The sequence below is a fragment of the Cygnus atratus genome, chromosome 4, assembly GCF_013377495.2.
Source record: "Cygnus atratus isolate AKBS03 ecotype Queensland, Australia chromosome 4, CAtr_DNAZoo_HiC_assembly, whole genome shotgun sequence".
NCBI lineage: Eukaryota > Metazoa > Chordata > Aves > Anseriformes > Anatidae > Cygnus > Cygnus atratus.
Window position 1 is genome coordinate 50,609,710 of NC_066365.1, and position 21,892 is coordinate 50,631,601.

The window sequence follows — 21,892 nt, forward strand, 5'->3', positions numbered from 1 at the left end:
CAGCAGCTTTTTGTCACTGGCTGCTTTTTGAGGTGTTGCTTTTCAGATCCTGTTAACAAGTCAGAATTGCTTAAAAAGTTGTGCTGTCAATGATAATTTCAAAGAATTGCTTTCATTAAAATTTGAGAATGCAACGTGATTAGTAAGCCAAAATCCCACATCTTCTCTTTTAAGATGCATATCCTTACTGTAATTACTCAGTAATAAAACTTAACAGTTGGCACTTGAAGAAATAGTGTGGGAGAGCTATACATTTAAAAAAAGAAAAGTTTTAGTTTTTTATAAATATATTGGTTTAGCAGTAACTTTATAAAGGAGGAGGATCTTTTCAAAAAAGCATTAATTATATATAAAGGATGAACATTTCTTAATATTGTCCAAAACAGTATCTTATCAGTTTTTCAATGTCTGTTTTTATCTTTTATATAGTGATGAAAGATGATATGTCTTCATACATATGTAAGAGAGAAACATAAATGGCAATGTTTAAGTGTTGTGTTGCCCAAATGGCTGGGCTATAATGATGCCGGCTTCTTTTTAAAATGGGTGGGTGGAATTATTTTATACTTGTTACCAGGTAACAGCTGTAGTATAATCAACATTATTATTACTGTTCTTTTAGAATGTTGAAATTCTCTTTCCCAAGAGGGATTTGAAACTAAGTAGAAGTAAATTAACAACCATTTGTTATTTAGATCAAACAGAATAGGGTGTTTATACCACGTGCATATGCAGAGTTACGTCAGTTACCATTGTTTGTACTCAGTAGCTTATTCAGATGATCATGTTGTTAATGTATTTATTTTAGGTAGTTGTAATCCATGTCCAGAGACTGTAGATGTGAAATGCAATTGTGGAAAAACTGTCATTAAAGTGCCCTGTGGCAGAGAGCGCACCATCAAGCCTCCCAAATGCAAACAGCTGTGCAGGTTAGTATAGACAGCGAGTGTGTTCTAGTTCTTTAGTGGAGTTTAAGGTGTCTTTAAAGAAAGTAGTAAAATAATAACTGTGTAAACAGCAGAAATGATACTGTTTCTCACTTTTCTGGATGCTTGACTATGCAGTGCAGATTAGTTATAAGCCTTCATACTGTACTTCTTTACTGTGGTTTCATGAGCAGCTTGCTACTGTCATGGGGAAGTTCTGCCCCACTGAGCACTTTTAACTCTTTAGTCCCGCTCCCTTCTTCACGTCCTTTCTGGTACCTCCACGAGACTGTTTACCTAGAAATCTTGACTAGAAGAATGAAAATGTAGAGTGTTTTCTGCTGAGGTGGAGCAAGATTGCTTAGCCCATAGTAGAGTTGAGATTGGAATACCTGTTTGTAATATGCAAACCCAGCTTTTACTTTAATTTCTCTTAGATCTCATGTAATTTCACTGTAATATCAACCACTGAAGAAGGTGGTAATTAAACTTCTTTTTAAAAACAAGCTTTTCTCAATTTGTGTATTTCAAGCATAACTGTCTAGTGACTATAACTTCATTATTTCTTGCTGTCATATTGATTCCTTCTTGGATTTTACTTTAGTCGCCCACCTACATGTCACCACCCTACCCAGGAGAAACACTACTGTCACTTCGGTCGGTGTCCTCCGTGTCGTCAGCCGTGCCAGAAAACATTAGCGTGTGGTCATTTGTGCCCAGTTTCCTGCCATGATGAGGCACTTGTGAAGCAAACTGGCTTAGTAAGTAACTACTGAAAGACAGTGTCTTATTTTTGTTCTGAAGAATAAGAAACAGTTGTTTGACCTTTAATCTTATGTTGAAGGTTTTTGTAGATCAGAGTAAATAATTGAGCACAGAGGTATGCGTACTGCTTAACTGAGAAATTAAGTGGTTCTAGTTCCTTTGTTACCATCTAACTTTGTAATATATATACTTGTGCAATTTTTATCAGTTACAGCTGTTCAAGAAAGAAGCTATCTTTGCTGGCTAGAGTTTTATTACAATTGTTTAATGTCAAATGTAAGCGGTTACTTTTAACATGGAAGCAAAAACTGTTTGGTATTTACTACACCATCAAAGTGTGCAAAAATTAGAAGTGAGAAATTGCTTGACATCTTTAAATATGCATACGTGCATTTCATGATGTTAATTTCACTTTTTTACTAAGAAAAATATTTCTGTGTTTCTACCTCTGTTAAATACTTAGAATTGTTTTGTGTGTTTTTCGGTTGTTTGTTTGTGTTTGATTTTACCAGTAGGGCTGCAGGCCTTCCTTTTCTTATGTATAGTCATGCTAAAGATGAAATTGAAATTCTGCTAGGGGAGGTGGTGTTAGGATTTCCATTAGTTTAAAAAAAAAAAATACTAGAAAGTGTATTTGTTACAAGTGGGGTCTCTTTAGATGATGTTTATCTGAAGTCAAGCAGATGGTTCCAGTTGTGTTTTGTATTCAATTGGTGGTGTACTTTGCTCTCAGCATCAGTCTGCAGGTCCTTGGGAGCAGCCATCTGAACCAGCCTTTATTCAAACTGCATTACCGTGCCCACCCTGTCAGGTTCCTATACCAGTGTAAGTATTAAAAACAGAGAACAAAGTTTTGGAATAGAGTGTTTATTTTTTTTTAGTGTTCTTGTAGGGATGAACATGAAAATCTTCTGTGAACAATATTCTCATATTGGACATGCTTTTTTAGCTGCATGTGATGCCTTCACTAGCCTGAGTTGCACTTATTTTTATAAATTGCCTTATTTTCCTGTGAAAAGCGCTATTACTGTTTTAAGTCCTTTATTTACTTAAATAAATACATGTTTTCAAAATCTTTCATTTTTTTCTCCTTTACAGGGAGTGCCTTGGGCAGCATGAGGTGAGTCTGGACACTGGCTTTTTAAATGAAATATGAAGTATATCTCCCTTTTTCAGTCTGCAAAAAAAAATAAATATTGAAGACAAATATTACCTGGCTTTCTTACATTTTAAAACCAATGAAATATCACAAAAGTTTACATATCAGAGTTACTGTAGTCTGTTTTTAAAGAATGCATAAATGTTTTTTTAGAATTCTTGGTTAGAAATTAAACTTATGATTTATGAAGCTATTTGTGTATTCTTGCATAGCTGATCAGGTAGTGTTTAAATTGATTTTTTTCCGTCTTCATTAAATTCCCCCACCCCCTTTCATTTTATAGTTATTCTTCTCTCCCTGTTCCACACTTTCCTCAGTTTTCCAGCAACTGCTGTCCTTTGTTTAAAAGGATAGGGAACATAACGTAGTACAGGAAAATTAGTGGACTAAAAGACTATCTTTTTGATGTGCAGCCTTCTCCAATCTCAGATGAAGTCATTATTTATTCTGGCTTATAAGAAAATCTAACTGACCTTGAATGGGCATCAGTATTTATAGTCACTTCTAAAAGTTAAGAAATCAAAGTGCAGCTAACATACCTATAACAAATTTAGTTTCACTTCAAGCAAGTGAAAAATTCTAGAAAACAGTAAACTTAAAAATATTTAAAGATACCACCTCCTTTTTTTTCTCCTTTGACCTTTAATAATCTTTTCCTATCTGTTGTAATGGCAACCCAATATGTGGTAGCAACATCCACGACTGTTTTTAACAACTTTATACATCAGCAGTCTATTCGTGCAATGCATTTATTGATCCGAGCAGGCTGTGAATATAGCTTCCATTGAGCTTCCATTGAACACTGCAGCTTGCTGGATGCTAAATCAAAATGTGCTTTTAGAGTTTTAAAATGACTAAAGAATAACTGTGCGTTTTTGTTTGTTGTTGGAACAGTTGATTTTTCCACAGTAAAACTTTGAACAATATTTCACTTTGGGTCAGTGACATCTCTTGCGATAGGGTGACATTTGATAAAACCTATCTTTCGTGAATTTACACTTATACAAAATACAAGCTCTGTGCAGTTGGCCCAGCATAACTCGCTGTAGTTAACGTAAGCAGTTTTGGCACTATTCAGATTTGCATGGATGTAAACTCCCCATAAGAGAGGACAGTGTAGCTCTTCTTAGAGAAGGTGGTTCCAGTAACCCCATGTTTGCAACTGCTTATTTCAGAATAACTAAAGAAATCCCTTCTCTGTTGTGTATTAGTCTTAGCAGAGCCAGTCAATGGCTTTGAGTCATGTTTTTGTTACAGGTTAGTACAGAAAATAGGGAGGAATCTCAGGGAACGTATACTTAAGGGATTTATGTTTACTGATGCTAGTTTAAACTTTCCTTCTCTGAGCCAACAGGGTGCAGTGCTTCCTTCCTGCTGCACTTTAGCAGCGTCTGGAGTGAAATTGTGTCCTAATCTTTACGACTTTGATAGCGGTAGAAGCAAAGAATGTCTTGTTTGTTAATGTGCGTGTGAAGGGGGTGTTTAACCATGTGGTCTAGGTACATTTTTATGTACCTAAGGTACTCTCACCTTTAAACTAATTTACTTTTGTTAGCAGGAGAAAACATTTGTGTATTTCTGAATACATGCTCTCATATAGTAGTTCCCAGCCCCTGAGGGGATTTTCACTGGGAAATCTAAGTTTCACAGGTAACAATTTTCTCAAGCAAAGTTTTGCTTTGAAGAGGATCTCATTGCTGTACTATATTATTACGTATGTTGGGCTGTTTTTATACCTGATACAATGCGAGAGGTACAAAAGAAAGAAGCTGGAATGAAACAAGTTACAAGGACTTGTGCTTTACCAAGATGCCTGCAGACAACAACTAGAAGAGCGAATGAACGCAAGGGTTTAGGAACTGTATGCTATTAAAAACATGTTTGCTGTCTTTACATTTTCACTTGGACAATAATTTTAATTTGTGTAAATGTTTGATTTTAAATATTGCTGAACGTTTTTTTTTTATTTCAGTGGCATTTAATTTAAAGTATTTGAAGGGATTGATTTAGTTCAACTTCTTACAAGTCTGTGTCCTTAGAGCAAGTGATTTATCGCTTGAGACAACAGGCTTAAAACTACTTTTCAGAAAATATAATTGTATCAAATCTGTGTTCACTGAAGTATGATGTTTAACCTAAAATTAGATTTCTTGTGCCTCTGGTGTGCAGCTTCCCTTTAAATAATTTCACTGTGTCAATTCCAAGTGTTTTTACATACATTTAGAAAAGTTAGTAAATCTTCATTAGATTTGAAAATTGAGCAGTACTCAATTCTGATTCAGATTGTAGGTCAGAAGATCACCTATCATCACAGTTGCTGCCACCCCAAAATGAAAACTTGATATTTTACTTTTTTTGGACTACTGTAAGCTTTGGCAGTTTGTAGCAGTAGCATACATGTGCTCTTTTAAAATCAAATTTGGAGATCTAATGGCTATATTCAAAATCTGATTTTATGGAAAAGCATTAATTAAAGCCTGTAGAAAGTAAATGAGGACAAAAAAGTCTTAACTGGAGAGGGTATTTACGTATCTACCGTATTTAATTATTTTGTAGTTGTTTAATTTCATTAAATGCTATAGAGGAAGGAAAACGTTCTGATTTTGTTTGTGAGGGGTATTTAGAATATCCTGTGAAATCAGTCTCATTCTCAGGCAGACAGAAGTCTATATTCATGTTTTTGTGTGAGGGGAGAGTGGGGTGGCATTCTCTGGTAGAAATTTAATGCTGTGTTGTATTATTCTGTAAGATTATTTTTATTTTTAATATTGTGGTTCATTTATAGGAGGAAGACTATTACTCTGCCTCTAGGTAAAACTTGATTAGATTAATCTTTATGGCTAAATAGCTTATGGATACTTTCAAAACTTCCTGCCCTATTGTACTTGATTTTATTTTCATATTCCAGCTGATGCATCTGTTGCTTTTAGTCATTTGGAAAATGTCCTGGAAATAGAGGCACAAGAAAAGGTAGAGAAGCGTGCAGTGGCAGGTCTCAATGTCCAGTATACATTTTCTTTCATTCTTTTGCCTTCCAGCATCCTTTGACTATTTACATTGCTGCTGAAATGAAGTTGTGACTCTGAGAGAGGGAGGAGGAAGAAGGGAAGGGGCAGGATAGTAGCAATGATAAAAGCTTTTGTAGTCAGCATATGTTTGTTGGGTATAGCACTATTCTGGCTGCTTCAGGCTCTTTTATTAGGCTTATCACTGGCTTTTGCTCATATGATCAACGTAAGCAAAAGCCGTCGGAGACTGAGCTGTGGGATGTTTGCAGAGGGAGCAGGAGCCAGGTGTTCAGACTATGCACTACAGCTGTATTAGTGCTTTAGCCAGCACAGTGAGCTTCAGTTCTGGTGCAGGGATCTGAGAGAAGCTGGACACGATAGCCTCGTGCTTTTTTGTCTGAAGTTCAGCCTGCCAAGCAGACTCTTCCTGTTTGCAGTTTCTGGGGTCAGGATGAGAAGAGTTCAGAAGTTTTGTGAATGAATTGCGTTTTGCAGTGACTGGGTGTGGAATGCGGGCTTTATTTCGGGTGGGATCGAGAAAACACTTCTGTGGGCAAGTGGACTCTAATCCTGCTTTGTTTATTTTTGCTTTCTGATTGAGGGAGATCAACACATGCACACTGCTGAAGGGAGGACGTTCCTCACTCTAACCTGTGTGGTTCCATCTTCTACCTTGTTTCAGTTCCAGTGTTCTCCTGGTTGTGCAGTCAAACAACTTGCAAGCCTAGCAAGAGAAAAGGAGCTTGTTTTTGTGTGAATTCCTCTTCTTCTCTTAGGTGAATTGTCTTGCTCTGAAGACAGATGTGTAGTAGAGCTCGTTCAAAGTAAGTGGTAGGAGTGGTAGGACTGTAGAGTTGAAAGAGAGAAAAAGAAGGGGTGCAGAGCCAAGCTGTTCAGTCTACTAAGGCCATAAAATAAAATCACAGCCTTAGTTGAGTCAAAGTGAGTTACGTCAGATTACTCTGTTGTGTAATAACATCAGAAATAGTTTCTCTTTTTCCTCTGTGAAATGGTCATAACAAAAAAAACCATTTTTTGACAGCATGACAGAAACTATTTTTTCTCATGTGAATATTATGTAATGTTAGGAAAATGGGAGCACTGAGTTTCCTCTGCTGTTTTTTGATATGGGGGGTACTTATACCCTTCAGCTTTAGGAAAGTAACCTAGTTAACAAAGTTAGGAGCTTACATTCCGTTTCAGTGCCAGTGGAATTTAAAACCTCCTAAATCGATGCTCTGAATTGTACTAAAAAGCTCTGTTAACTGAAGTGTTAACCTCAAAAAAGAAGGTAAGAATATATCCTTCATAAGAAATTAAAACCCTGAGCCTGTCATAGAGCATCTTCTTCTTCCCCTTTCCACTTCTGTGAGTTATATTTGATATGGTGACTTTGCTTTTTAAAACGTCTGTCTTGCAGGTTGTTTTCTCTTTGTAGAATTGTAAGAATGTTTTGGGTCTGCGATGACCATAACACAATTAACCCAGTGAGAACAAGCTGTACCCAACTTCTGTAATAGTTGTAGAGCAGTTTGGGAACCTTTAATGGAAGGCACAAGTGTAATTAAGAAAGGATAACACCAAATGATTTGAGGCTGCAATAGTGTTTAAAGAAAAAGAAGGAAAAAAAAGGAAGATATGTTGTCAAGTTAGATAGCTTGTTTAATTAATAAAGCAAGCTTTTCTACCAGGTGTAATCACTGTAAAACAAACGTGTGATTTTAGGGATAGGGACCTGAAGTCTCTATGTATTTCAAAAAAAAAAAAAAAAAAAGTCAAATACTTTCCACTGGTTTTGTTCTTTAGCAAAGGGTACATTAGAACAAAAATTTCTCTGTAATGATACTGTGCTTGTGTGCATCTATCTATATATATACGCACTCTCAACTCTCAGTACACATGTGCAATATTTATATACAATCTGCCTGTATATATTTATATATGTATATATCTCTTATTTGTTTGTCATTTTCAGGTGAGTCCCTTACCGTGCCACTCTGCAGGTCCCTACTCATGTAAAAGGTCTTGTGGGCGGCTCCTCGGTTGTCAGAATCACACCTGCATGAAAGAATGTCACCATGTTACTAAAATCAACGGTAGTGCAGATGGAAAGAAGGTAGGCTGATTTTCTTTTGCTTTTGTTTTATTGTATTTTATATATTGTCTTCAGTTTTAATTGGAACATAAAGAATATGCTGCTGGAAGGCACAGGATCTATTCGAGATTCTGCTGGGAGGCTCGCATGTGATCTGTTGCCACTGATGCTGTGACATTTAGCTCGTCTGTACTCCTCAGACAATAAAACTGAGACAGCGTTATGTATTTTATAAATGTGTACCTTTTTGTTTTATATTAACGTACTATTATATTGCTTTGTAGTCGTCAAAACCTCGTGACATGGATGTTTCTCTTCTAAAGTCAGTTTTCAGAACGGTTTGGGTTGAGTAACCCGTTGATAATGCCTCTAAACAAATGCACTTGCAATCTACTGGGGAAACTACTGAGACGAGCTATATATGGATGGGTTGAGGAGGCTAGCATATATGTCTAAGCACTGCAAATGTTGAAGAACAGGCAAAGACTTAAATCACTGGGGTGATACATTCATGTTTATCAATGTCTACTGGAAACTGTCATGAGACTGAGTTGCTGAAAATAATATGAAACAAAATGAAAAATGCAAAGGTGACTAGGTTTGAACAATCAAGAGCATGTAGCTTGTGCTTTGAGGGAGTCATGCTTTGGAGCAAAAGAGCTTTATAAGATTTTAAAGCATTACTTTAGAAAAAGATTGCAATATAGTCTCTGGCCATTTAGAAAACTGAACAAGCATTCAGTTGGATATAAATAACTGTTATATTTTAGTTTACCGTTTTAACTTAAATAGGATAATTTACTTGCGAGTTCCAATCCTAGAAGAAGTGTCATCATCTATTAACTGTATATATTGCAGTTACTATATTAATTTATTAATGATTGTAGAACTTCTGTCTGAAGAGTGTGAGCTGTTAGGGCAACTTGTGGACCAGTAAATTGCAGCAGCAGAGTGACATCAGTGAATCTTGAGTGAAAACTCTTTAAATATCTCAAGTTATGACTGTAAGAGAGTGCTTACTCCTTCAGTTAAACCCATTGAAATGTGTATTAATCAGGATTATGCCTGGCTCCATTTTGAAGGAAACAATACATTCTCAAAAAAAGGGATGCTTTGTACCTGGGAAGTATGAGTAGATATCATTGTTCAATTTTGTTTACGTTTTTATAAACTCCATTTGGTTTTGACATGTTAGTTTATCACAACAACAGAACAAAAGCTCTAAATTGCAGATGTAGTCAGAAAATGGCTGATTATATTTCTTGCCTGTGTCTGTAATGATTTTTCTGTCTGGAATTAAGATTTGTTCTGCCTGTTGTGTTAGAAAATATAGTAGAAAGGCCAGCAGTTTGCATTTACTCACTGTTTGTTAAATTTTGTCACAGTTTTCAAAATGCTTTGAGTTGCTGTTATCTTTCCTAGGTGTTAATTCTGGGGGGGGGGCTGTGTTTTGTAAATGATGTTTGTACAAAGGTTTGTTTTAAAATTCTTCAGCAAAAGTTGTTCAAATGTAAGCAGAAGAAAATAGGGGGAAAGCTGTATTAAAACTTAAATCCTTATACCCTTATATTGAACAGCAAAAAAATGAAACACTGGCATGGAATTAGTCCTTTTGGAGAAGCATTGTGTAGCCTCATTCTTGGGTAAATTGGCTTTACTTTGACTGGCTTTTGTGAGACTGAGCATTTGAGTGTGGTGATGTGCCTTAAAGAGTGTGCTGGATAGGTTCAGTTGTTAAATCATGGTGATTTTTTTCTGTGTGTATTTGCAGACTGGGGTTGTGGATAAGTTGTGAAGATAAGAATATGAATAGAAATGGAACTTAATTTACCTTTCTGATGTTCATTTCATACTTTTTAGAAGATTATACAGGCTATCGTACATGTATGGAAATGGAATGACCTAGTTTGCTTTTTAAACTTCCACGCCCCTATATTGCATGTGTCATGACTAAAGCATTAAAATATTGTGTTGGGTGGGAAGAGATGTATGAATATGAAATTATTTTTCTGAGAGTTTTCAATAGAGTATTAACAGACTTAACAGCAATTTTCCAAAGCGCTAATACTGAGAGGCTCCTTTATGTCTAGGAGGCAAAATAGAACTTTGTTTTTGACCTACTAACACTGGCATTTCTGCTTTTCTTTTTAAAACACATTTTAATATTTTGCTTGAGGGATATCCAACTGAATAGCTGAATTCTTTTGGCAAAAATACCCCAACTCTTTCTTCTATCTAAAGACTTGTTAGTTACGTCTAGCAAACAAATGGTTGGTGTTTTCTTTAGTGCTTTGTTTTTACTTTGTTAGGCAGGTCCAGAATGTTTGCAGTGTGAAGAGGAGTGTACCAAGCCACGGCCACCTGGCTGTTCTCACCGCTGTGTTTTACCCTGTCATCCTGGGGATTGCCCATCATGTCTCCAGATGCTTAAAATAAAGTGTCACTGCAAACTGTCAGTTCTGTACATCGAATGCTTGTAAGTGTCAGAATTGAACTTTTCATTTGAATGCTACTAATTGGAAACCATTTGACGTGTAGGGATAGGAGCTACCCCTATGCCAAGTTATAAAACTTCTTTTAAAGGTTATCATTTTTGTATAATGCATTGTTTTAATATTTAAAATTTGCCAGTGTTTTTATTTGGTGTTACTGTACTAGTATAGCAAAAATAACTGTACTTTTATGGAGTCCCATGAGCAGAACTGATTTGTAGTGCTTTTATAATTCAGCAATATTTTGAGTTATGCAAATGTATAGTAATCTACATAACGTTTAATCTATATATGGGTCTTTTACAGTGTATAAAGAATTCTGTAAGAAGAATTAGAATTAATGTAGCTAGTATAAAAGATCCTTACAGCTAAAACTCAGAAAAATGTGGACTTGTAAAAAAAAAAAAAAAAAAAAATCCTTCAAACTCTATCTGTTTTTATTGGAAAACATAATAATAATCTGTGCTTCTGTTTAATTATTTGTAAGTGTGTGGGTAGAGGGGAAGATAGGCTTTACTAAATATAAGGTGGACTTGTGGATTTAAACATTTTCCTCTGTGTGAATATTGCTCTGAAAACACTCATCCTACTCGTATCCTTTTTCTGTGTGTGTGTGTTCCCTTTAAAGTACTGTAAATCCTCTTGGTTTACGTGTTCTTGTCTGATAGAGTTGTAGTGTAGTTTATATAGTCCCACAGGATGTGGACAAATTACCTTACTTTTTACGGCGAGATACGCTTAAAATACATCACTAACTGTATTGACTCCTCTTTTTTAAACTTTGGAATTGACCCCAAATACATCTTTTCCTTTATAGAAAACTAACGTCTGCTGATTTAAAAGAAAAGGATCTTCTAACTTCCTGCAAAAATCAGTGTCCAAAAGAGGTAAGCCATATTAACAAAGAAGTACTTGATTTGATGACCATCTGGAAGCTTGTGAATTTTACTTTTTGTAAGGTTTTTGATACAGTTTCATAGGCTAAGCAAATTGAAGAATCTTAGTCTAAAGTAATACCCTAAACGGTAGATGCACAGGTGGTTTGTGAACTGTGTCTGGAGGACAGTTACTAATGTCTTGCTGTCAAAGTTATACTGAATGATTTAGGATCTATCTCCAGGGCAGTACTAGTGAGTACTTTCTGTTCGTGGCTTGAAAGGTTAAGCATACAGATGAGGTTGAATGTGGAAGAGTATGTTCTTTAACATGGTTGAAAACTGATATTGAAAATACATATTCCCAAAATAATGGGGTGTGGTTTGGTTAGGACGAATACAAAAAATTGTGCTCCTGATTTTTCTTGTGCAGGGCTGTTAATCACTGTCTGTGCAACAATTCTGGGAAGGGGAAAAAAAAGGGGTAGGAAGGGGTGGGAGTGACAAGTTAGATAAGTTGTTAATGCCTGGCTGTGACAGTGAAATGTTTAGTAGTGTGAAGTTTAAGACAAGCCAGTTAATCTCTTTACTGTATTTGGTTATATAAAGGGTTGCTGTAAAGAAGAGAAGAATAATATCCTTCGTATGTGATGTACAGGCTATGAATTAGTGACTGTAAGTGTCAGGAAGGTTCCTGTTAAATACTGCTTTTTTGAGAAGTAAAGCTTGTAGAGCACAGGAAAAATTGGTTGGAGAAGCTACAGAATTTTGTCAGTAGCAGCTTAGACATGTATCAGGATTAGTCCAGTTGTGGATATTATTGCTGTAAGACATGAGGCATGGGCCAAATGACTTCTTCCTGGACCCTCCGAGCACTGACTCTGTTCTGCTTGTGTGTTTTCAGAAATCCATGTATTACTTATTGTATCTTTGTTCTTTAGTTGTCATTCGTTTTGGTGATGGTAACAGTCTTTCTTCACTCTGTTCCCCATTAGAAAACTAAAAAGTGGAAAAACATGAATAGTCAGGGATATTTTGGAAAGTGTTTCCATGCTAAGCTCTTCAGGATTTCTGAGAAATTCTGCTTCCCTGCAATAAAGAAAATGCTCGTACATATTTTGAAGTATTGAAAATACTTAATCACATAATTATTTATTATTTTGTTAATTCAGTTTTGGCCTTTTACTGTGTAGCTAAGTCTTTGTCTCCAGCAATGTTTAGCTGGCACTCATAAGTAGTTTGATTCAGCCGCTCATTCTCCACTGATTCCACTCAGCTCCTTTATGCTGGTTTGCCTTTGACATCCTCTAGTCTCAGACTTACCATCTTACCTAATCTTCTGGGTTCTGCCTCAACCAAATAAACGTAGGTTCAAAACTCTTCTTTTGATGCATTATTTTCTAGTGCTGAAGACGTCAAATTTGAATCCTTGCCATACATTTCTGGTTTTTGAGTAAATGCAAAAATTGACAGTATTCCTGCTTGTCTCCCAACAGTCTCTGTTCCTCTGTTTTTCAGACAAGATTGTTAACTCATCGATGAAACCCCAACAGAAAGTCTGTGTGAGCTCTGTGCCTACTGACATCTTCTGCTTTTTGCCCTTGTAGATGTCTTTGTGATGTCTTCTCTCTTCTGTTCATCCTCCTTATTTGTCTGTCTTGCACAAGTAAATGAATGTGCCTGTCACCATTTTCTCATCTGGATGTCTGAAAGTTCTCTCCCTGGCAGGGGAACGCTTTAGGATATTATTTCATTGTCCATTTACTTCTTAATTTTGTCCTTTCATTTCCTTCTCTTTCTTTGGTTTTATTTGCTGCAACACTTCCTCCTCTTTATTTTCAAGAGTACTTACAATTTCTTAACATGAACTGTGTGTTCCTGTACTTCAGCTTCTCTTCAAAGATTTTTTCTGTATCTCATCTTTGACTTTGATTAATGTAGCTGTTGTGATTTTTCTGGATGTATTCCCAAAACACAGTCTGTGGTTTAAAATCCATCCAGTGGCAGTACTGAATTCTAGCTTGCAGTTAAGAATTGCCCTGTTCCACAGATCCCTTTTTTAAAACTGATTTCAGTGGGATTTGGACAGAAAGCTCGGAAAAACAGAATTGGATGTTGGATAAAGCTTTTGTTTAACTTTTAAAATTCTCATTCCAATAGATGCCTTAAAAAGAAAGATTTATGCAGCTTCTGCTACCCGCAAAATCTTTTAGTGTAATTGATGATGTAAAAATGCATACTCTTCTCTTACTGTGTCTCTAGCTCTATTTCTTACTAGTTTTCTTGAAACAAAAAAGTATTAGTGCAGTCCTGCTTCAGGAAATTTGTATCTTTGTTTTATCGTGTGTTTTTTTCGTCCTACTTTTCCTGATCCTGTTTTGATAACTTCAGAAGTACTGCATGTTCTTCTGAACTTTTGTCTAAAAAATTTGTTCCCTTTTTGTGGATATTGAACAGTGCTAGGAATACTGCATCTGTATTATGAGTATATTGTATCGGTAGGAGCTTTGGGAAAGCTGGCAGTCTTATAACACAAATGATACTAATAGTCTCTTTTAATGCTATCAGTGATATTATAAATATCATCTGAAGGAGAAGTCTTAACAGATACCCCTTTGCCACAATCCCTCTTCTCCTACTCCTGCAAATACAGTTCAAGCTTGTTGAAGAGTTCTTATGACAAGAACTTAGAAGCAACTTGGCTAAAAGATAAGGTGGGGAAAAGTACAGAATTTAGAACTTTTAAAGTTCACAATCAAATGTTTCTGCTCAAAACCAAATTGGAAATGTTTTTGTGTTGTCCTCAGAGACTCAAATTGTAGGTACGGTTTTATGAGAATTTCCTTCTTCAGTGTCAGAAGCTGACCTTGGTTTACTGAGCTAGAAGAACTCAGTGAAACTGCTGTTTGTTAAAAATCAGCATGTGTTGTAACTCCACCAAGTTTAGCAAAATGCAGTTTAGGTTCAATAACATTCAGTATTCTGCCAAAGTCTTAGTTTTGAGATGTTTGTCTACTTGGTTAATGGAAATTGTTTTAGACAGTGTACTACCATATTTGAATTACAGGTAGCATGCTACTTTTAGGGATTATGAAAATCGGTTATTGTCTGGTGCCTTGAAAAAATACAACAGGAACTTAAAAGTCTCACCAGGTTTCATGCTTTTGTTTTGGCTGTGGTAGTATAAAGCTATAAAGACTGAGTATTATATAGTACAGCTCATATTTCCTTTCTGCTTTAGGGAGAAGCAAAGTCTTTGATATTGCTACAGCTGTTAGATGGGAAGCTTTAATTAAAAAGTTCTTTGCCTTCTTTGGTAGCAATAACTAAATATCCTGTTGAAGGAAATTTAACTTTTTTAATCAGTAGTGATTAAATTCTTATGATCATGTTAGCAGATGTTTTGGGACAAATCTTACATTCAAGTTTTAACAGTCTATCAGCTTTCATTGTTTATATATTCACATTAATATTTGTGAACCTGTTTAACGCATTTTCCTCTATTTTATGTAATTATTATTTTCTTGACAAAATAACAGTGCTTTGTACTTTTACTGTGCACTCTGATACTGTCTTAATGTGAAACATGGGACCACATTGTGACACATCTATTTTAACATGTTAGTGCCGCAGAGGCAAAGTGTTAAGTTTTAAAAGTATGAGTATCCTATATTTCTATAAATGAAAGAAATGTTATTTCTAGATTGCTAATCAAATTCTGTAAACACAGCTTGAAAATATCTGCGGCTTGCAAAAACTTCATTTTGCAAGATGCACAGCTTTGCTTCCATCATGAGGGGATTTTCCTCCATGTCTGGTTTAAGCAGTGGAGGTTTTCATAGAGCTCTGGAAGCAGAGCTACGCTTTAAACTGAAGAGTTTGCCCCATGGGTTGGAAGTGATAAATTCAGCTTTTGTACTCTTGCTGCTCAAGAGTGATGATTTCCTTGTATGTGCATTAACAGGTTGTGTTTATTACCTGCTGGTGGAAATCAGTTAAATGTCCATAAATGTTGATTGTTTTTGTCATCATCAGGCATGTTGTGATTTAAATGCACTGCCAAAGTGGAAAACGCTCATAAGATTTTTGTTTGTTTGTGTTCAGAGCTGTGGATTAAATGGCTTTCTTTGAAAGAGCTTGCCATGACAAATATACAGCCTGCTCATTTTAGCTTTTAGCTCACTAGCTGTTGACAAGAAGACACGTTTACCATGAAAAAGATCTGAAGGGACACCCTTTACATTTTAGCACCTAGAAACTTAGCATGTATACTCAAAAACAAGCAAAAAACTTCCTTCCTTCCTTCCCACTGCACTGTTTCTCCAGCAGAAGTGGTAGAATTGCTTTTGTTTTCTGAGCTCATGGGGACAGTGTTGTTTTCTCACTCTTTTAACTGCCCCTCTTGATTTTATATGTTGGTTTTGCATTGGAGGGAGTAAGAAGCAACTTACGCTGCCAGCTTCATTCTTGCCCTGTATCCGCTGGGTGTGAACAGTGTAGTTCCATGCACTAAATGGGTAAATACAGATGTCAGGGTTGGATTAAATATACTTCTGTGCTGTGCTCTGGCGGTATGTAACATAAGAATTTCTATTGCAGTAGGACCTGGCGGCTCACATGAGGGCTGCTGCCCAGAATTTGCAGTTTTGACATTTTTGACATGTCAGTTCTAAAAGTGTTTGGGCTTTGACATTATTACCGTAAATGTGCTTAATTCCTATGGAAGAGTTAGCTGGAAGTAGTAGTTCTAGCCACAGATCTTTCTTGCCAGTGTGGGACATCTTGCAGGTGAGACTGGGTTCCTGTTACTGTGCGTGATGCTCTTGGGTAGGGAGCCAGGAGGAGGTTGATTCTCTTAATGTGCTCAGGTTGTGCAGTAGCAAACTGATTTTGCAAGGTTTGTGGTCACTGTTATGCAGACTGTTCCTGGCTGGAACTCTGAGCTCAGTAGCACGAAAGGCTTAAAGACAAGCTTCTCCCTCATCTTTTCAAAATAAGGCAAAATGCAAGGTAGATTTGCTGATGATAAATTGTGCCAGAGAATGTCAAGTTCTTTCTTTGATAGGAGTCAAGTTCCTTCTTTGATAGGATGATCAATTTTTTTTCCTTCAGAGAAAGGGAAGCTTATTAGGTCTGCCACATCGTGTTCCAACAGAAGCATTGCCATACACTGAATATCTGGTTCACATAAAGAGGAGGATTAAGGTGGACTAAAGGAAACAACTCCTTGTAGGTTTTTTTCTTATAAAACCAACCTTTCTCTTCCCCCCCAAACTATAAACAACACCAAAAAATCCCTAAATGGGGATTTGGAGCAAGAGACGTTAGCAGTAAGGAAATTTTCCCAAGGACCGGCTTGAGGACTGATCTTGCATTGTTTTCAGTAAAACCGAAAACACGTTGGGATTTTCAGATGAAATTTTGTGGAGTGTTGTTGGTACATGACAACTGGAGAAATACATGTGCAGAACATGCATGTGGAGCATGTTATTAGCTACAGAAAAAAAACACAACACAGTAAGACCATGCATGTCAAGGCTAATAATAAGTTCTTCGGAGACAGCAGAAATTCTTGTTGTCACAGCACAATTAGCTGGAAAGAAATGCAAATGAGAGCTGAAGATGTTAAGGGGAAGATATTCTATTAAGAATAAGTTTCAATTAAGGCATTGTACAAAGTCCTTCCTGCTGAGATGTCATTTGGAATATTACACGTACTTCTGGCTACTGTATTCAAGAAACATTGATTTAAGCTGGTTGAAATTCAAAGAAGGGAATAAAGAGCCGTTTATGAAAGGGCAGTAGAGAATTGTTTCAATATGAGGATGAGAACTAATGGATTTAGGCTGGCAAAAAAAAAAAAAAAAGCTCTTGCCTCTTAAAGTGAGGCCATGTGTCCATTGTGTCCCCCCCCCCATGCCACTGTTTTCGTGGTAAGGCATCGTGTGGTCACAGGGACCGTATGAGATGGCAGCCCGTGGTAGGGGACTGGGCTTGATGTCTTAGAGGTTCCTTCTAGTCCTGTGTGAAACGGGATGAGACTAACTGAAAAAACAATGCCCAAACGACCAAATATCTATCAGTGTAACAAGTTTGTGACTTGACATGAAAACACGTGCACCTATTGCATAATTTTAAAATGGAAAATTTTATGTTCTGTTTTAGGTGCGATTTCATGATTCTAGTTTTGAGGTTAACTAAATCCCACTGTACTTCTAAGGACCGAATTTACTAATGTAATTTTGTAATTGTGTTATGTAGTGTTCTCATTCTTGTGGATAATGTGACATAGTATGTATACCTTTTCAGTTATTAATAAATGAAAAATATGTATTTTAAAGTTTCCAGAATCACAGAATCATCTAGGTTGGAAGAGACCACCAAGATCACCGAGTCCAGCCTCTGACCTAACACTAACAAGTCCTCCACTAAACCATATCTCTAAGCTCTACATCTAAACGTCTTTTAAAGACCTCCAGGGACGGTGACTCAAGGGTATCTTAATCCCTTGATGGCAGTTAACAGTTGAAATTTCACTTTTGATAAACACCCTCCAAAATAATTTTAACAATTTTCAATAGTTTCGTGATTTAAAACTACCTTTACAAATAAATCAAACGGATATTTCATCTGTCACCTTCAGTTATCAGCAGTATTGGGTTATGTAATTGAAAATGATAAATCAATGTTGTGAAGATTGTTTTGGAGTGTGTGTATGAGCAAGGTCAGTCAAGTTCCTAACAGTAAGTGAAAAACTCTGTTTGAACTCTTGTCATTTTTTTTATCTATTATAATGCTGGGAACACTGTTACATTGCTAAAAGGTAGCATATTTAAATTGCTATATATAATTTGTGATAATATTTTGTGTGTTAATATTTGAGTGATATTTTCATTCTAAGTGTTAAAATAAAAAGTAATTCTACAGAAGCTGAAAAACTGCAATTAACAAGCAAGCGGGAAAAAAAATCAACTTATTTCAAAGGGAAAAAAAGTCAACTTATTTCACAAGCGGGAAAAAAACTGATCAGCTGAATGAGTTTTCTGTTTAGCAGCTGTGTCTGAAATAAAACTAGTTCATAGATTCCTTGTAATTTTACGGTAACTTATTGTGTGGGGATTTTTTTTCCCCTGTTTGTAGTTGCCCTGTGGTCACCGGTGTAAAGAGATTTGCCATTCAGGTTGCTGTCCTCTGAACTGCAGCCAGAAGGTTAAACTCCGATGTCCTTGTAAGAGACTGAAAAAGGTAAATTTTCATGTTACTGCTTTGAGAGTGATGCATTTCCTTTGCGTGTTCCTAGGTTTGTGTGGATGGATTGTCTTTGGTGCAAATTGGAATAGTGTCAGTTACTGAAGTAGAGCTATAACAGTTCACATCAGCTGAAGGTCTGGGTGGCACAATCAAAAGATTCTACAGAAAATATAAAATCCTGTTAGCTCTAAAATATGTTAGCTGCCAGACTTATAATACTTCTGTCTTCAAGCACACTTGAATTTTTGTAGCTCTACTGGGAGAACAGTCAGATGATCTGGAGTGATTTAAGAAGAAAAAGCACATTTTCCTGAAGGTATCAGGAAAGCTTATAATTACAAAAGTTGGAACAAGCACAGATGTTGTGAATCCCTAACTGATGTAATCGCTTATGGTTCTCTGCAACAGTAAAAGCAAACAGAGGCATCAGTGTCCTTAACTTTTAACAGAGGTAAGGGGCAAAGCAATGTAACAAGTTCATTACAGCTATATGGCTTTATGAGGGGAAGAGCAGAGGCTGTTGTGAACTCTTGGCAAATACTAATGACTTCATGAAAACTAAAATGACTTAATGACTTAGCCATGCTTAAGTCATTTAGTTAAATTATTTTTCTACATACAGTAGTATACGTGTGTATTTAGTCTTTAGTGTCTGCAGCCTTCCATGTGACCTTGAAGATGAGGAGGAACAGAATTTAGTATCTAATAATTACAATTGAATTCTCCTCTACAGAAATACTAGTCTTCTGCCCACATATGCTACTGTTAATTGTTTATAGGACACTTATTCCAAGCTGCCCTCCACATATACCTTATCTTGATGGTGAATAGATGATCCAGGTTTACCAGAGGAACCTCAGTGTTTCTGTTCTGCTGCCATCACCTGAATTTCCTTTCAAAACACCTGTCACTATTAAGACAGGCCTGTCACCAACACTCTCCTAAGAATAACTGTTCTTTGCTTTGAATGGGCTGGTTCTAGCCTTTTCCTGTACTTGTGCTTGGTCCCACTTTTCTGTCCTTGGAGCTTGCTACAAGAATTAAGTATTGGATTTTCTAAGCTTTGGAGATCAATATCAGCCTTTCTTAGCTGATTTCTTATCAGAGGAGTCATTGAACCAGCACGACCAATATCTGATGTATGAGTTCATGGTTTGAGTGTAAAACAGGAGGATTTTTTTCTTCCTCTTCTGGTGTTGAAATTAATGTGGCTCATGACACTGTGCATGTGGAAATATAAGGAAATATAAACCACTTGAATTTGTAACTCTGTCAACTTATAGCAGACCATATTCTTTACCATCTCTTCAAGTGTTTTTTTCTTTTACATGCTTGAATTGGTCTGAAGGATAGTTAGGTTTCAAAAAAATATTGTCAAACTGTATCCATACCCTTAAAAAAAAGTTTAAAAAAGTGTCTTATTCATAAGTTGCATTCTTATTTTTTTTGTTTAACATCACATAAGTAAACTTCTGGGGATTTTTTGTATGCATTATGAAAATTGAAAACTTGTTCCGCTTATCGTCAAAGTTATGAAAACCAGTATAGCTTCTTTTATGTTAGCATGCTTTCCTGCAAAGTCCTTCATAGGCTAGTAATACAGATAATAACAGTTCTGTCTTCTTTCTGGTTTTTTTTTTTTTTTTGTCTTCAATATTAGGAAGGGGGAAGGGGAGGAAGTGAGGGAGATCTTCCCATGACCAGACCTTGCCCTGTAGTCTCAGCCAGTTAAGAGAATGCATATGAAGTTACTGAGACTCTGAATGGTAACTCTTTATACCAGAGTTCACAAGGTTATATTACTTTGTCTTAAATAAACAAGCAGGAAAAAAAAAGAGAAGCGAGGAAAAATTAAACTGAACTGTTCAAGGAAGACAGAAAAGGACACTTCAGTACAAAGTTGCATGTTCAAATAATATTTATTCATTAGCTTTATTCTCTGTGTAACAACAGTTTTAACAAATAAGAATGTTTTACAATTATTTTCATAACAAAATGAACATTATAATTCTAATTTTATATAGGGAAATGGATTATAAACTACTGAATTTATACTTAACAGGAAGTACAGTGCAGCAAGATACAAGAAGGCCAAGTTTCACTGGAATGTGATGCATTATGCAAGGAAATGAAACGGAAGGCATCTGAGGTAATGTATCCGTTGTAGTTATAATTTATCCTAATTGCTTTGAGAAAAGTTGGAAAAAATGAATGTGGAATTATTTTTTCAAGACAATACCAGCAAGCGATACAACGTAATTCAATGTGTGGTTTAATAGCAGCTACCTTTTCAGACTATTAAATTTGGCTTAGTGGAGAGAATTGCAATGCTTGTAGACAGTGCTAAGTAACTCAGTGAACTCCTGTGTTAAAATAATACTATTTTTTTTTAACATACTTTGTTAGAACTGGAGCTTTCCTGTTCTGCTGAGATCAAGTGCAAGTCATCACTGCTGCTGATCAGAGCTGTAGGATTAGGGCCAGCCACTTCACAGGACATTTAGACCTGCTTTTTCCATTTGAAAGTTGGTCAGATTGAGGACTCACGAAGTATGTGATCTTCTCACACACTGTTATCCTGTACTAGAAGTATGGAGAGATTTCAGCAATTGCAGTACGCTTTTCAGCCTGTTATAAGCAGGGCTACTCTCTAGTTCTTCTGTTTTATGGAGTAAAGAAACTGCTGCATAATCTCACTTAAAGAGACAGAATATCGACGTTGCTTTTATTGGCCTTTTATGGAAACATAAAGAATTGGTGCATAAATTGCTTGGAGTTTATCAGCTAAGCATTAGATGTAATAAACATACAATCAAAAAAACTCAGTCTGTTGAGCAAGTCAGAAGTCAAACTGACTTCTGTCTGCTTCTGCTCAGAATTTTGGGATTAACAAGCAAATTCTAACATACCATATAAACCAAATCCTACAACTTTGAAAGCAGCTTGAATGCTAAGACTCTAGAAATCTCAGCAATAACAAGTCCTTCCAGTGAGAATGTGGAAGTGAGTTCATAAGACGTGGAGTGCACTAAAGCTGGGTGAATTTATAAAACCCAACATGAACCGGGACACAGGAGCACATTTCGGTGTGGTACAGCACACTGTCAGCTGCTGTCTTGCATTAGCGGATATTATTTCCTATTTCTTGCTCATGCTATTGCATCCTACTAGGAGGAATGTTCTAATGCAACAAGCAAGCGACCACAAGTTTTTACTATAAGCAATGCCACAGATGCATTGTGTGGTGTACCTTCTTCACAGAAGAATATGAATTTCTTTGTTTTGGGTTTTTATATGAAGTTTGATTAAAATTCTTACTAG

The 21,892-nt window shown here is 36.3% G+C and overlaps 1 protein-coding gene across 1 annotated transcript in view; it reads left to right on the forward strand.

Annotated features, from left to right (window-relative positions):
- The window catches only part of NFXL1 (nuclear transcription factor, X-box binding like 1), a 43,317-nt gene that overhangs the window by 11,822 nt on the left and 9,603 nt on the right, over positions 1-21,892 (forward strand). The window contains exons 12-20 of the mRNA XM_035552657.1: positions 809-929; positions 1,531-1,687; positions 2,425-2,516; positions 2,790-2,811; positions 7,834-7,974; positions 10,263-10,429; positions 11,263-11,332; positions 18,461-18,565; positions 20,634-20,720. Coding sequence (XP_035408550.1) covers positions 809-929; positions 1,531-1,687; positions 2,425-2,516; positions 2,790-2,811; positions 7,834-7,974; positions 10,263-10,429; positions 11,263-11,332; positions 18,461-18,565; positions 20,634-20,720 — 962 coding nt within the window. The remainder of the gene's footprint in view (positions 1-808; positions 930-1,530; positions 1,688-2,424; positions 2,517-2,789; positions 2,812-7,833; positions 7,975-10,262; positions 10,430-11,262; positions 11,333-18,460; positions 18,566-20,633; positions 20,721-21,892) is intronic.